At 36.3% G+C, this 17,241-nt stretch overlaps 1 protein-coding gene across 1 annotated transcript in view; it reads left to right on the forward strand.

Moving 5' to 3' along the window:
* Nucleotides 1–17,241, forward strand: part of IMPG2 (interphotoreceptor matrix proteoglycan 2) — a 65,037-nt gene that overhangs the window by 29,840 nt on the left and 17,956 nt on the right. The window contains exons 9-11 of the mRNA XM_072966273.1: nucleotides 1,996–2,016; nucleotides 8,425–8,669; nucleotides 9,050–9,135. Coding sequence (XP_072822374.1) covers nucleotides 1,996–2,016; nucleotides 8,425–8,669; nucleotides 9,050–9,135 — 352 coding nt within the window. The remainder of the gene's footprint in view (nucleotides 1–1,995; nucleotides 2,017–8,424; nucleotides 8,670–9,049; nucleotides 9,136–17,241) is intronic.

A 17,241-nucleotide genomic window follows, 5' to 3' on the forward strand; every position in this document is an offset into this window, starting at 1 on the left:
CTACTAAAGTTTGTCAGTGCTCTACTGAGTTGACTTTGACGTCTTGGTGTAAGACCACTCTGGAGGGAAGGCAGTCATCAACATAACAGTTCCGGCTAAATTAGACACATCTTTTAAAGCTATCTCTTCCTTGCTTAAGACTCACAGTGTAATAACTTGTGAGTATTTATGGAGCGAATACTTTGTACTGGCCACTTCACATTCCTGACCTCATATAATCTTCAACCTTCCCAGCAGAAATAGTAGTAGTAGTACTTACTTTGCTGAGGAACACATAGATTTAAAAGGATGAAGTATTAAGCCCAAGGTCAGAGCATTCGTGAATTAGAGTGGAAGAGGGATTTTGAAACAAAGTGGCTGACTTTATAGTTTTCTCTCTTAACCCTCATGCTAGACTCAGTACTCAGAACTTATGAGTGACGGCTGTGGCCCATCTTTCGGATGCAGGGGAGCATGAGTGGGGACATGTAACCTCACGGCAAAATTAACAGTGTCAACCTTTTAACTTAGGCATAGCCTTGTCACAACTTCTGGGTTTACCAGAAATAATAGCAAGCACTTACTTAGCGTTTACAGCGTGCCAGACTTCCTATGTATATTAACTCATTTAATCCCAACAGCCATGTTAAGAGATACTTACTATTATCCTCATTTTTTCTGATCAGAAAACCGGAGCACAGGGAATTTAAATACTTTATATTTATCTAAGGACACTCAGCTAGTTATTGGTGCAGGGGAGAGGGCCAGGATGGTAAATTGACCCTCCACCTACCCTCACACCATGACCAGTCTCCCCAGTTCAACCTGAGCACTTTTCACAGAATATTGCCTCCCTGTTGTGACTAAAGCTCACATGAGAACCTGAGAATGTGAGGCCTTTATTAAAAAATACTTCTGGAATACTTTGGGTAAATTATTTATTTATTTATTTTTGTTTCTCATTTTCTTTACCTGTAATATGGGGATGCTAATGGTCCTTAAAAAGTTTTCATGAGGATTGTATAAATTAATTCTTATAAAATGCTTAGCACAGTTCCTGGCATTTGGGAAGTTCTATTAAGTGTCTGTTATGTAAAATAAATAATATTAAAGGCTATGCAGTAACCTATGGATTAGCCAGTCCTGACCTTTCCTTATCCGTGGGACCTTACTGTGTACCATCTGATTTTCTCTTCTCTTCTCTTCTCTTCTCTTCTCTTCTCTTCTCTTCTCTTCTCTTCTCTTCTCCTTCCTTCCTTCCTTCCTTCCTTCCTTCCTTCTTTCTTTCTTTCTTTCTTTCTTTCTTTCTTTCTTTCTTTCTTTCTTTCTTTCTTTCTTTCTTTTTTCGTTCTCTCTCTTTCTTTCTTTCTTTCTTTCTTTCTTTCTTTCTTTCTTTCTTTCTTTCTTTCCTTCCTTCCTTCCTTCCTTCCTTCCTTCCTTCCTTCCTTCCTTCCTTCCTTCCTTCTTTCATTTTATTGAAGTATAGCAAATTATAATGTGTCAATTTCTCATGCACAGCACAATGTCCCAGTCATGCATATACATATATATATATTCATTTTTATATTCTTTTTCATTAAAGGTTATTACAAGATATTGACCATAGTTCCCTGTGCTAAAGAAACTTCTTCCCTTTTCATTTATTTTAATACCACAGAACACATTGTATCCCCCCAAAAGTGTTCCCAATTTTGTTAATGCCAACAACTGGAGTCTTCTGCTGTTCTACTGAAAAAAGTTTATTTATAAAGAGATAACCATATATTAATTGTTTAGAAGTATTTTTTAACAAAGTTTAAAGACAGTAAAGACTATTGATTTTAAAATAGAACACTTTCTCCACTTTTGCTCACTTCCTTCAATGTACAGAAATTTGTCATTATCTGGTACTATACAAGCATTTTTATTTAAGGAAACATTTCAGAGGAAATATGTTAAGAACATGCACTTTGATGAGTTATATGACAATTATAACTATCCTAAACTCTGTTTAACACTTTCAATTTTTATTTTCAGGTCCCCTAAGGAAAATGGCAGGTAGAGTACTTTTTGGTACTTTCTATACTGTTCACTGAATGAAGAGGTAGTTTAGAAAATATGGTAGCCTTCAGTCAAAGGGAGCATGCCTCAGTTCCTTTGTCATTGCCAGTATCACTGTCCATCTCCTTACAGATCAGGAGTCGGCAAACCTTTTCTATTAAGAGTTGGATAGCAAATATTTTAAACAATTTTTACATCATGCAATCTCTGTGGCATCTATTCAACTCTGTCACTATCAAATGAAAGTAGATATAAGCAATACATTGAAAACATTTATTGTATTCTAATAAAACTTATTTATGGACCCTGAAATCTGAATTTCATATAATTTTCATATATCACAAAATATTGTTGTTTTGATTTTTTCAAACATTTAAGAATATAAAATCCATTAACTCATGGACAGCAGGCTAACTTTAGCTCACAAGCTATAGTTTACAGACTCCTCTCATACACTACTGACTGACAAATAGTTTTCATTTTATTTTTATTTTTAAATTTTAGTTTTTTTACTGAGGTATAGTTGATTTACAATATTATGTAAGTTTCAGATGTACAACATAACAATTCACTATTTTTAAAGGTTATACTCCATTTATAATTATTATAAAATATTGGCTATATTCTTTGTATAATATAATCTGACAAATACTTTAAAATATTGAGTTACACTTAATTTAAAATTGGAATGAAATTGACATTAATGTAAACACTTTCAAGTATACTGTTATCATTCAGTGGTATAATCAAATATCACTTGTAGTGGTAAATAAAGGGGAGAAAGCTGATCTCTATCATAGTTCATTTGCAAAAACAGCTGCTTTCTGGAATTTCTTAGAAGCATAATATAAAAACATAGTCAGTCCCCCTTTTTGAAGGTATTTTTGCCTTTGAATTCAAGTTTATTTAAAATTGACTTTCTCTTGGAGGATTGATAAGCATAATATAGAATTTATGAAGTAAATTCATAGGGTAACTGTTTCTATATTTAGAGATACAGTAATACTCCTTCATCGTAATATATTTTCTTTTAAAAATATTTTTATTTTTAATTGAAGTATAGCAGATTTACAATATTATACTAGTTTCAGTTGTATAATAAAGTGATTCAGTACTTTTATAGATTATACTCTGTCTAAAGTTATTATAAAATATTAGCTATATTCCCAGTACTGTGCAATATACCCTTGTAGCTTATTTATTTTGTACGTAGTAGCTTGTATTTCCTAGTCCCTACCCATATTTTGCCCCTCCCCTCCCCTTCCCACTAGTAACCACTAGTTTGTTTTCTATATCTGTGAGTCTGTTTCTGTTTTGTTATATTCGTTTTTTTTTTTAGATTCCATATGTAAGTGATAACTTACAGTATTTGTCTTTTTCTGTCTGATTTGTTTCACTAAGTGTAATACCTTCAGGTCCATCCATGTTGTTTTGCCTTCATTTATATAAGATATAAATATAATATCTTATATTTGTAAAGGGCTTTCTGACTTCTTCATTTTCACTTATATTATTTTAGCAAGTATTTACTAAGCATCTGCAATTGGGCAAACCCTGCACCTGTAAAAATGAATAATACTTGGGCTCCAGCCTCTAGGAACACATGGTCTAATTAAGAGTGCTTTCAGAGATATGTCAAAGTACTGGTTCTTTTATTTATTTATTTTTGCTTTATTTCCTTATGTCCCTGTGAGATAGTGAAAATGAGAGTTAATATTCATTCTCCCTTTAGAGGTGAGGAAATTTTGTCTTAGAGAGGCACATTGATTTGCCATAAGTTGTATGACTTGAAGGTATGAGATATTTACCCAAGCTAATCAGAATTTGGGTGTCTGTACTCTTACTATAGGCAGACTGCTCTTTGTGTATGTATTATAGGTATATGTGTTGATTGTTAGTATTCAATCAAAAGGCCTGATTGTTTAATTGCTGCCCTTATTAGAATGTTAAAACAATCCAAACTCTAATGTTAACCTTATGATCAAAGAATGGTATTCAGTTGCTGAGTGCTAAGTTCTCTATAGCGGCACAGATAGCAATTCAATATGAAGTCATTAGATTTTATGATAGAATTGTTTACCTAGGTACAGTTTTTAAAATTGTTCAGTGTTGTCAGATAGTGACCAGTTGATGGAGTTTACTTATAACTTTTTGGCATACTTTTATTCTGAGCTGTGTATGAATGAATGTGTGGCACAGAAATAGTCTATAGTATATAACCTTTCTCTCTCTCCACAAAATTTATATGCACGTGAAATTTTCTGTTTGCTTGTACTTCTTTCAAGATGCACACATTAATTAAGTTAGTAGGACCTATTTGAAGTGAATCAACAAAATATCTGCCTGGTATACACATTTCAAAACTTCAACTCCAGGCTTTGTAAGTATGTACCTTCTTCCTAATAGAAGTGTGAGAGAAGAAGGGATATCTGAGTTCCTCTGAAATACCTTTAATTTGATTGATCTAAATGAGATGTAATGTCATAATTTATTTCTACTTAAAATCTGCTCATATCAAACAGCCAATCAGGGCGTTGGAGGTGAGAGAATAGGAAATGGTAAATTTCACCTCCACAAGATTGGTGTCTTTGGAAGTAGCTGTCGGACAGAGAAGCTTTCCTCTATGTAGCAGTTGTTTCAGTGTCATTTAGAAGACGTAGGATGATGATATATTGGTGGTTGGTTAATCTGGGGTTGCTGAGTGCAGTAAGCCAGCACAGCTTTCTTCAGTCAGATCATGTCTGGTCACCAGTGTGCATTCTGCTTCTTATGTGCTTCCTTGTTCTGCTGGCTTTCCTTTATTCTATTCCTCATCTTGAGATGTCCCCATTTGCCATGCCAGAACTTAGTCTGTTATGCTGAAATTCTTCAATCTCAGAATAGGTGGTTTTCTGATACTTCACGCATTTCTTTGAATTCTCTTTCCAGGACAAAAACTTGGTAGTAAATTGCAGTATCTCTCTGAGGCATTTTATCTTCTTTGATGAATTTATCCTCACTTGACAGGTAGATTATATGAGAAGTATTATTTTTAGATGTCCAAGAGAAACATTGGAAGACAAATTATATTTTGCCAATAAAGAACAAGGCCAGAAATCTAACCCAGACTGCCGGGTTTGCACAGATTTCTTGATCCAGGAACTTCTCTTGGTCTTCTCCCTGTGACATTTAAAAGCATGCAAAGCACATGGTAGGCTTTCAGTAAAGACTTGATCTCTTTGTCTGATTTTCTTCACAGCCTGGGAACCAACTCAAGTGCTAACTGGCACAGCCTTTTCTTCTTCTCTCTCTCTTTTTTCTCTCCCTTATCACTGCTTCCTGTCTTAGAGCCATGTTAACACCTTAATAGACTGGGCAAAAACCCCAAGGAGAAGCTGGTCTTTCTGGAGATGTTGACATGGTCCACTCCACAGAGCTTGGGAAGAGCATGCACATGCCCACAGAGTTGGGTTGTGGCTGTCTAGGAGTGTCCCTAAAATGATTACTCAGAGGACACAAATGTCTGAAGGTTATATGCATGCTCTTTAGGGTGAAAAATTAATCTTTCATATTTAGAGACGAAAACCCCTTCAGATTAAGTCAGGAGTATCACATACTGTCATTAAGTGGCACGAATTCAATGGTCTTACCTACCTGCACTAGTGAATAAGTTGAACATTTGTTTTTCATTATTTTCAGAAGTATGTATTAAACTACTGTGAGCCAGGCATTGTGCTAGATGCCTGGGACACATGTGGTATGGTGAGTTCTGACCAGTAGGTGTCCCTCTTACTGTTTTATTTCACTGTGGGGCCATCATTTGGTTACTTTAGCATTTTTTACTGAATTGATTTCTTTACAAAAGAAGATCAAAATTACCCACGAATCATCATATTCTGAAATGAAAAATTACGGGATTGAGGGAACTTCTGGACAATGGACAAGCAGATGTCTTGCCAGTTAGTAGAGCATCAGGGTGTCAAAATGCTCAATTACCACTTTAAAGCTCCCTAAACCACTTTGTTGGAAGTGGCAGCTTATCTGGGAGGAAAACCTTATTGAAGTTCCTCAGAGTGAGACAGAAGCATCGTGCCTGGCTGCTTGTATGGCAGATGAGGGATAATGCCGGCATTGCATCCCCTGTAGACTAGGGTGTGATCTGCAGCAAACAGGCCCAGGGCAGGTCCAGAACTGCCGGTGCTTCCAGGAAGGAGAGGTCACTAAAGACCGATTCATGCTTACCAAACCACGAAGTACAATGCATTCCCTAGGATGCAAGTTGATCTATTTAAAGCAAGAACTATGTCTGCCAACTGACCAATTAGTGCATTGGCTAGCTTATGCATTCTTTCCCCATCGACAGTCTGTAGGGAGTTACAATCAAAAGTTCCTTTTGCAGGCTTGAGATCAGAGAAGGGAAGTTGGGAGATCATCAAACCAGGTTAACCTATTGTAGCTGACTCTAACCTAGGAATCTGTGTTATAAGGAAGCCACAATACACTGATCAGAAGACTTACACTAAACAGTAACATAAATTAATTGACTAACCCTTTTTCTAGACTCCATGAGACCATACTCATTATGCTGATACTGTTTTCTTTTTTTCAGATATGTGAATACCTTGAATAGGCTACAGTTTTCTCTTTGCATTCAGACAAGTATAGATTTCTGTTACTTGAATAGGCATTGGGTACCTGTTAGTGCCAGGGACCAAGCCAAACACTGGAGACAGAAACTCAAGGAGAGACTACAAAGCAGTCACTATAAGCAAAATCTTTTTACAAAACAACAAAGGCTGTAATCAAGGAATATATAAGTGAGCTCAGAGGAAGGAGTGCTGAATTTATTTGTATGCTTTGCTTTGGGCATCATTTTGCTCCTGTAGGATGTCTGAAGGTTGCAGATTGTTTCCGCTGCACATTGATTTTAGTGGCTTATCTTTGGGAAAGTGGTTTTCTTTCCTCTACAGGGATCTTGGTGTGGCTGGCTGGGCGCTACCTCTGATGGCTGTGTCTCATAGACCGGCTGGGAGCCAGGGTGATGATTTGAGCAAAGCCATTCTCATAATGATTTTTTTCTGATAATAGTTTAATTAAAGGTACTGAGAGTAGTTCAGAATGCCATGCTGGAGTCAGGCAGATCTGTGTGTGAATCTTTACCCTCTAAATATTGTGAAATATTAGGCAGGTCTTTTGACTTCTTTAAAGCTCAGTTTCTTAACAATAATCTGAAGCTAATAAAACCTTCATATGGTTATTATGAAAATTAAATGAGATAAAGCATGTGAAATACCTGTCACATTGTAAGCACTTACAAAAATGTTAGCTTTTAGCTGTTAGGGAAATCCGAGTTAGAATGTAGAAGAAGTCCTATTGGCTAAACAATCTTATATTCCAATGTTATTTCTTCAAAATGACTATTATCAAATGACACATCAACTCCTACCGTTTCACTTTATCCTTTTATTGCAAGAAATCTTCTCTTTGCTTGTGGGAAGAGAGAGAGTGAAAATCAGGCCCCATTCCCAGACAGAGTTACTTCTTAGCACTTGTCAAAGTCTTATTCAACTCATCAGTGAGGGAGCCAGCAAGAAAATGAGAGCTAGTTTCTACAGCGTTTGAAAGAAATTTATATAGTTAATTGGGACAGGTTTGCTAAATTAGAGACAACATTGCTTAATGCCTTACAGGATAGTAAAATCATAAACTGTGGAGTTATCACTCTTACCAGGCCAAAAATCACATCACATCTTAGTAGTTCTTTTACAATTCAGTATTAAACTTTATAGGACTGTAAATTGTCTGGGCTGTCAAACAAAAGTACCTCTCCTGAGAGACTTAGATAACTATCATATTAGAAAATATTCTAGGGTGATATTTTAAAAACTCACTAATCATCAGTTTGCTTTATTTCCGAATATTTCGTATTTTCTTTTCACAATAAATAACTATGTTTTAGTGCATAGTAATTAAACTTTTTCATTGCTTCACTCCCTGTACATAATTCATCCAGCAACAATAATAAAGAGATGCGAGAGGATTTCCCATTGTTGGAGTTAGAAGGCTTGGTTTTGTTTTGTTTTGTTTTGTTTTGTTTTTAAATAGGGAGAGGAGGAAGCAGGTTGATAGTGAAAAGGAGCAGTTGGTTTTGAAGGAGGAAGGAAGGGGTGAGAATGTTGGGGAGGAAGATGCTCGGCATTCTGCAGGGTTGACTCTGTGGCCTCCTTGGAACTCTTTCCATGTTCTTAGAGTTATGACCCTCTGTTCTCTGAGAAGAAGGGGATGGCCAGAGTTTACCCCGAGTCTGCAGAGAATGGTGATGGAATTTTGCTTTTTGAGACTCCTGAGGTCGAATATTTGGGTTCAAAGCACCATTCTTTGTGTTTCCTTAAAAGGACCTGATCTGTTTTCCCTTTTCATCCATAGTGGAGTAGATGTTCACTATGCAGTTACCTTCAATGGCGAGGCCATCAGCAATACCACCTGGGACCTAATTAGCCTTCACTCCAACAAGGTGGAGAACCATGGTCTTGTGGGACTGGATGACAAACCCACTGCTGTCTACACAATTAGTAACTTCAGGGATTACATTGCTGAGACACTGCACCATAAGTTTTTGCTGGGGAGCTCCTCTTTGAATCCAGATCCTGACTCCCTTCAGCTTATCGATGGTAAGTTTGATGTCCATTAAGTCCTTGTATGGTTCAACTTTCTTATTAAAATGAAAAAAAAGTCACTTTAAACAGCTACTTCGTGGGAATCTTGAAATGAGTAAAAACTGCTTGAGAAATGAAAGAAGGTAATACAGGGTTATCCTACATGTAATGATGGGAAGATACTTTATGTTGGAGTCTTATAATCTAGACAGACTGTGCTAATATAAGTCAAATATCTAAATAAAGTACCAAGCATTTTCTATGCAAGTTACCCCCCATCTGTTCTACCCAAATCTGAGCTATAAAAAGGAGGAACTTGGGTTTCACTTGTCCCTGAACCTCAAATACAATAGTGTCTCCACTACAAATGTTCTTTAATATTGTTCTTTTTTCAGTAAGAGGAATTTTACTTCCTCAAAGTGAAGACCAAGTGTGGAACACACAAAGTTCAGGTGTTCAGGAAACCTTACCGTCTATTTTGGTAAGTATGTTTCTGTGTTTCATGCCTAGAACCAAGCCCTCAGGCTTCTCTCTTTGGTACACTCACCTGCTTACTTTGGCAACTTGAATTTCCCAAGCTGTTCCTATTTCAAATATTTTCTTACATCATCCTTGGGATGTTACTCATAGTTGTCAGATCACGGGTCCTAAATATTGATTCGGAAAATTTAAACCTTCAGCATGGTTAGTTAAATGAAGTCTACACATTTGGCATTGCCAGACTCCACATGTGGTAGAAAACTTATTTATGGTTCGTATTTATTTGGTGATAATTAAGCTATGAGTGCCACTGTGTTGTTCTTTAAAAGTTAGACAGAAATAGTTTTTATAGCCAAAATTATAAATTCATGTATGTAGGTACAGAGTATAGATTTTTGTCCCAAGGATTGTATTGAAGAAAAAGTTTAGACTCCAAAGCTTACAGAGCAGTGTGTGTATGGAGAGGAGGGAAGGAAGAATGAAACACTGGCTAGCTGACCAATGAGAGACTCTGAGTCAGGCTGCCTTTTTGCCTGGGCAGAAAACATTCCCATTTGCACAGAAACAGCATGGAATGAATTTTCTTTTTCGTTCTTATCACTCAACTGCTCGGGGCTCTCCTCTGTCCCCTTCAAACCTCCACTTGCCACATCACCTCGAGGGAAGCATCCAGTAGAATAGAAAGTGGCTTCCTCAAGTGCAGGTAAAACAACAGCCCCAACAACACTAGAGACTAAACTGTCTACAGTGACTACATTATCTTTTATTATCACACAGACACAGAATGGAGGCTGCCTTAATCCACATTCCCCGCTTCCTTCTACTCCTTGAGGCTTCTTTTCTGTCTCATGGGGCAGAAGATAAATTGTTGATTAATTTGAAATACTTGTTTCTTGGCTTTAATCCAGGAGTGGAAATTTAGAAAGCCTGCCCCAAATTGGCTTAACAATTAATATGTGCAGCCATTACTTCTACTCAGTTATAGAGCAACTCAGTTTTGAAATGTGGAGTCACTGGAAATACTCTTTTCACTAAGTTCCATGTTGGAGAAAGATGGTTAGAGGGGGACTGACCTCAGAGATTACATTCATTTGGTGTTTATTTGTTCATTCACTCAAATATATTTATTTTGTGCTTTTCATGTGCCAACTGCTGAGGAAACTAAGACAAATAAGGTGTGGCCTTGCCTACAAGAAGTTTCCAGTCTGGTTGTGGTAGACAGACCTCTACACAAATAATGTGGTGCTGTCATAGAAGTTCATTCAGGGTGTGGTGGCAAGGAGTGGTGATTCACAGTGAACATGGCACCTCTAGTCTCCGGTCTTCTAATCACATTCTACTCAGGGCCTCTCTAATAACCACAGTATTGTGATGATGTTTTAGAATGATGTTGGATAGACAAGGATTTCTGTATAAGCTGGGTTGCAACCTGGAGACTAGCCATCTGGATCCAGCTAGAGGCGTGTGCTTTGGGGCCAAATTTTTTAAAAAGCCAATATTTAAAAATTAGGAGATTTTTGCATAAAAATGCAGATTTCCAACTTCTTTGGAAAACCAGGAGATCTGGTATCATTAGGTTTACATTTCCCATTGCAAAAAGTGTCTAGAGCTTGGCTGAAAGAGGCCACCCCCTTAATGATGGCAAGCACTGACTAACTGGACTCATTGTCCATTTATGTTGCCTGTTTTGTGGTTCTATTGGCATTTAAGCCAACTCCTTACTTTTTTGAATTTGAGGAGACGTTGGAATGTTAATGAGGGATAATAAGGCATGAAAAAAAAGAATGATTAGTTAGAAGTGTCTGGTTCTTGCTTCTCCCCCATTTCCTCCTCTGTTCTTTAGTGGAAGTGAGATTTTTTTTTTAACCAGATTTGATTTTTAGCAATTATTTTAGAGGTAAGAATGTTGGGATATTGGATTTGACACCTTTTGGCATCCTGATTTGGAAAATCACTTGTTGCAAAGTAAGCTTCCTATAGCACTAGTAAGCTTTTCAGTTGGCATTAGCAGAAGTGAAACTGGCCAAGGTAATATTAAACCTGTTAATATACTATATTGAACTAAAAGAAGAATTCATAAGTTAAATTTGTTACCATGGGAACATCTATTCATATAAAAATAAATGAAGTATTATTCCTGGCATGGATGTGTTCACCTTTTAAGATATATGAGAAAGCTTCATTGCTGTGCCATTGTTTTAGGGGGTACTTGTTTGGAAGATTTGGTCTTCCTTCATTTAAAAATTCATGTTGTTTACTTGCACATTTTATGTTGCTTACTTGTGACTTGACTTATTAAGAATAGAATGTTTTGTTTTAATTTTTATTTAATGAAAAGGAATTCAGCTTATAGATATATTGAAGTCATTCATTTCTTGAGGATTTCTTTTTCATTGAGGATTCAGCTGCTTTCTAATGTGTGTCTGGTCATAGGATCTGTCTGATAAAACTCAGTTTCTTAAGTGTATGTCAAAGGGCTTAAGCCATCTCTCTTGGAAGTCTGAAAAAATGCGCACTTAGAATTTACAAGGATGCAAATATATCTGACTCAACTGGAAGCACGAGTGACTCTAACACATCTCTAGAAGTGGTTTTAAATAAGTAAGAGAAAAACAAGTGAATTCCCTGGTATGGTATGACCTGTCATCATCATAACTGCTATTCTGAGGAGCAGTACTTGGTGTCGAGCAGACGGCCTTCTTACTTTTCACTGAATGTATATATGTAGTTTTAGATAATAGAAAAAAATGAGACAGGAAGAAACTTTTTCTTACATACAGACAGCCTTCATATTCAACATAGCAGACATTTAAATAATAGAAAATGGTCCCGCCTCCTCTCTCTCCTTTGTGTTCAGCTGGGTCTTTTAGATCTGCGCACATACACTAACCTGAATGAGAATAGGCTGCCAAGTCGGCCAGCTCCAGTTTCTCCTCTGGGAATCCTTTTGCCATGTGGGTATATGCACTTGTATATCTCCTTCAATGAGTAGTCTGGTATAGTGGACAGAGCACTGGGATGGTTCCATGAACCTCAGTTCTTTATCTTTAATAGGCAAGGTTGGACTAAATATTCTTAAGAGCCTTTCTAGTTATAAAATTTGATTTGTTTGTTATGTTCACACATATGTGCATGCTCAGCCCTGCTTCCTAAAAGAAGATTTTTATAAACCTAAAGATGGCCTTATAAATCACCCAAGCCTTTGGCAAAACAAAAGCTGGTATTTTTACTTAATTTTTTTTTTTTTACTTCTACATTCTTGACTTCAATTTATTGTCTTTTCATTTATGTGGAATTGAACTCTTGCTCTCTCCATCTGGTTCATTCTTTTTATTCCTCCCAGCTTTACTGAGATATAATTGACATACAGTGTTGTATAAATTTAAGGTGTACAATATGATGATTTGATACACTTATATATTGTGAAATACTTATCATAGTACAATTAGTTAATACCTCCGTCACTTCACATAATTACCTTTTTTGGGGGCGGGGGGTGATAAGAACATTTAAGATAAACTCTTCGGGCAGCTTTCAAGTATATAACACAGTAAACTATAGTTACCATGTTGTACATTAGATACCCAGAACTTATTCAGCTTGTAACTGCAAGTTTGTACCCTTTGACTGACATCTCTCCATGTCCCCAACCCCAGCCCCTGGAAAACCCCATTCTGCGATTTTTTTATGAGTTTGGCTTTTTCACATTCTACATATAAGTGATATCATGGAGTATTTGTCTTTTTCTTCTGCCTTATTGCACTTTAGTGTTATGCCCTCAAGGTCCATCCACATTGTCACAAAGGGCAGGATTTCTTTTTCATGGCTGAATAATATCCCATTGTATGTATATAGCACATCTTCTTTAGCCATTCATCTGTTGATGGACACTTAGGTTGTTTCCATATCATGGCTATTGTGAATAATGCTGCGGTGAACATGAGAGTGCAAGTATCTGTTTCACTTACTGATTTAACTTCCTCTATCCATATATCCAGAACTGGGATTGCTGGATCATGTGTTAATTCTATTTTTATAAAGGGAGGTAATTAGGTTTATTTATTATTATTGTTATTTATTTAATGGAGATACTGGGGATCAAACCCATGACCTCGTGCATGCTAATCATGTGCTCTTCCACTGAGCTATAGCCTCCCCTCTGTGATAATTCTATTTTTAATTTTTTGAGGAACCTCAGTACTGTTTTCGACAATGGCTATAACTACATTCCCATCAACAGTGCACATGGGTTCTCTTTTCCCCACACCCTTACCAACACTTTTCTCTTGTCTTTTTGAGAATAGCCATTCTAACAGATGTTAGGTGAAACTTTATTGTGGTTTTGATTTGCATTTCCCTGGTGATGTTGGGCATCTTTTCATGTATCTATTGGCAATTTGAAATCTTCTTTGGAAAAATGTTTATTCAGGTTCTTTGCCCATTTTTAAATGTCTTTGGTTGTTTTGTTTTTGCTGCTGAGTTGTGTGAGTACCTGATATATTTTGGTTGTTAACCCCTTATCAAATATATGATTTGTAAATATTTTTTCCTATTCCATCGGTTTCATTTTGTTAATTGTTTTCTTTTGCTGGGCAAACCTTTTTTAGTTTGATGTAGTCTCACTCATTGATTTTTGTTTTTGTTGCTTGTGCTTTTGGTGTCATTTCCAAAAAAACATTTTAAGACCAATGTCAGGGAGCTTTTTCTCTGTGTTTTTTCCTACATAAGATCTTGGGTTTAGGTCTTTAATTCATTTTGAGTTGATTTTTATGTATAGCAGAGGTAGAGGTCCAGTTTCTTTCTTTCTTTCTTTCTTTTTTTGCCTGTAGTTGTCCAATTTTCCCAGTGCCATTTATTGAAGACACTATTCTTTCCCCATTGAGTCTTGGCTCCCTTGTCAAATATTAGTTGACTGTATCTGCTAGAGTGTATTTCTAGGCTCTGGATTCTGTTCCATTTGTCTACGTGTCTATTTTTATGCCAGTACTGATTTAATTACTGTCAATTTGTAATATAGTTGGAAATCAGAAAGTGTGATGCCTCTAGTTTTGTTCTTCTGTCTCAGGATTGCTTTGGCTATTTGGGGTCTTTTGTGGATCCATACAGATTTTAGTATTGTTTGTTCTGTTTCTGTGAGAAATGCCATTGGAATGTTGATAAAGATTGCATTGAATTTATAGATTGCTTTTGACATTTTAACAATATTAATTCTTGCAATCCTTGAGCATGGAATATCTTTCCATTTATTTGTATCTCTTTTTATTTCTTTCATCACTGTCTTATAGTTTTCAGTGAATAGAGTTTTTACCTCCTTGGTTAAATTTATTCCTAGGTATATTACTCTTTTTGTTGAACTTGTAAATGGGATTGTTTTTTATAATTTCTCTTTCAGATAGTTTGCTATTAGTGTATAGAAATACAACTGACTTTTGTATATTGATTTTGTATCCTGCAGCTTTACTGAGCTTGTTTTGGATTAGTTACAATATTTTCTTGTTCCAGTCTTTTGAATTTTTTATATATAAGATTATGTCATCTACAAATAGTGACAACTTTACTTCTTCTTTTCCCATTTTGGTGCCTTTTGTTTCCTTTTCTTGCCTAACTGCTCTGACCAGGACTTTTAGTACTATGCTGATAGGAGTGGTGAGAGCCGGCACCCTGTTCTTGTTCCTGATCGTAGAGGAAAAGTTTTTAACTCTTCACTGTTGAGTATGAGGTTAGCTGTGGACTTGTCATATCTGACCTTTGTTTTATTGAGGTACATTCCCTCTATATCCAGTTTGTTAAGAGTTTTTTTTTTATCATGAAAGGGTATTGTATTTTGTCAAATGCTTCTGCATCTATTGAGATGATTGCATAGTTTTTACCCTTCATTCTTTTGATATGGTGCATCACATTTATTGATTTGTTTATGTTGAGCTATCCTTGCAGAGATAAATCCCATTTGATCATGGTATATTATCCTTCTAATGTGCTGTTAAATTCAGTTTGCTAACATTTTGTTGGAAAATTTTGTATGTATTTTCATCAGGGATATCTGTAGTTTTCTTGTAGTATGCTTGTCCACTGTTGGTATTAGGTAATGCTGGCCTCTTAAAATGAGTTGAGAGTGTTCCCTTCTCTTCAGTTTCTTGGCAGAGTTTGAGAAAGATTAGCATTAATTCTTCCTCAAATGTTTGGAAGAATTCATCAGTAAAACCTTCTGGTCATGGCTTTTCATTGTAGGGAGGTTTTTGATTACTGAGGTCTGTTTAGCTCTTCTGTTGCTTTGTGATTCAGTCTTGGAGCTCTACTTGCTTCCCTTCTCTTTACCTTTTGTGTATCTACTGTAGGTTTTGTCTTTGTGGCTACCATCAGACTTACATGTATTATACACGTAACAGTCTATTTTATGCTCACTACATAACTTTGATGGCAAATGAAAAGTTTACCCTTTTACTCCTTCTCTTTTATGTTTTTGATGTCACAATTGACCTCTTTTTTATTGTATGTTCATTAACAAATTATTGTGGCTATAGTTATTTTTAATACTTTTGTTTTAACCTTTTTACTAGAATTAAGTGGTTAACACACAATATTACACATAATATTACAGTATTTGAATATATACTTACCTTTAGCAGTGTGTTACATATTTTCATATGTTTTCATGGTACTAATTAGTGTCCTTTCATTTTGGTTTGAAGAACTTTTAATATTTCTTGTAAGGCTGGTCTAGTGGTGATGAAATACTCCAGATTTTGTCAGAGAAGATTTTTATCTTGCCTTCATTTCTGAAGGACAGCTTTGCTGGATAAAGTATTCTTGGTTGGCAGGTTTTTTTCTTTCAGCACTTTGAATCTATCATCCCTCTCTCTCCTGGCCTGTTAGGTTCCTGCTGAGAAATCCACTGATAGCATGATGTGGGTTCCCTTGATGTAAGTTACAAACTTCTTTTCTCTTGGTGCTTTTAAGATTCTCTCTTTGTATTTAATTTTGACAGTTTTATTATAATATGTCTTGGAGAAGATCTTTTGAAGTTGAATTTGCTTGGGGTCCAATGAGCTTTGTGAACTTGGATGGTCAAATCTCTCCCTAACCTAGGAATAAACTTAACCAAGGAAGAAAAACAAAACAAAATTAAAAAAAAAAAGCCCCAAAGCTAAATCTCTGTCTTCAGATTTGGAAAGTTCTCAGCCATTATTTCTTTAAATTAGCTTTCTACTCCCTTCTCCTTCTCTTCTCCTTCTGGAACACCAGTGATTCACAGATTGTTTCTTTTGATGGTATCCCATAGTTCATGCTTTCTTCATTCTTTTTCATTCTCTTCTGACTGGACAACTGTCAGAGGTCCTGTCTTCTACTTCACAGATTCTTTCTTCTGCTTGATGTATCCCATTGTTTATGCTCTCTTTTGCATTCTCCATTTCATTTATTGTATTCTTCAGCTCCAGAATTTTTGCTTGGCTCTTTCTGTGTGTGTATGTGTGTGATTTCTATCTCTTTGTTAAATTTATTATTTTGTTTATGTTTTGATTTCTGATTTCATTTAACTGTCTTTCTGGCTTTTTCTTGTAGCTCATTGATCTTCCTTAAAACAGCTATTTTGACTTTGCCAGGTAAATTGTAGACCTTCATGTCTTTGGGGTCAATTCCTGGAAGATTTTTGTGATCCTTTGATGATATCATGTTTCTTTGACATTTCATGTTCCTTAAAGTCTTTTGTTGTATTCACATTTGAAGTAGAAATCATTTCCTCCAATCTTTACTGACTGACTTTAGGAGAGAAATTATCTTCCATCAGCCCTGCTGGGATTCTGAGTTTTTCTCAGCCTCCTCTTGACACACGTTTTTCACACTTCTTGCTGCCTCAAGTGGCAAAGTCCTAAGCTTATATGCCTTCTCTTGATCCTGCAATGCACCAGACAGCTATCTTTTGGCTATTCCAAGGACAATGCAGAAGTTCAAGTTGTGGTCTCTCTCTGGCCTATAGATTCAGGCCAGCTTTCTGTGCCTTCTCACTAATTGTCTGTCAAAGTTCCCTGTCTTTGTCAAAGGGAGTGTGCACAAGGAGCTAACCATGGGGTGGAAGAGGTGTGTGTGGGGGTGCTCAGATGTGTTTTAC

Source organism: Vicugna pacos, chromosome 1 (genome assembly GCF_048564905.1).
Source record: "Vicugna pacos chromosome 1, VicPac4, whole genome shotgun sequence".
Classification (NCBI taxonomy): domain Eukaryota; kingdom Metazoa; phylum Chordata; class Mammalia; order Artiodactyla; family Camelidae; genus Vicugna; species Vicugna pacos.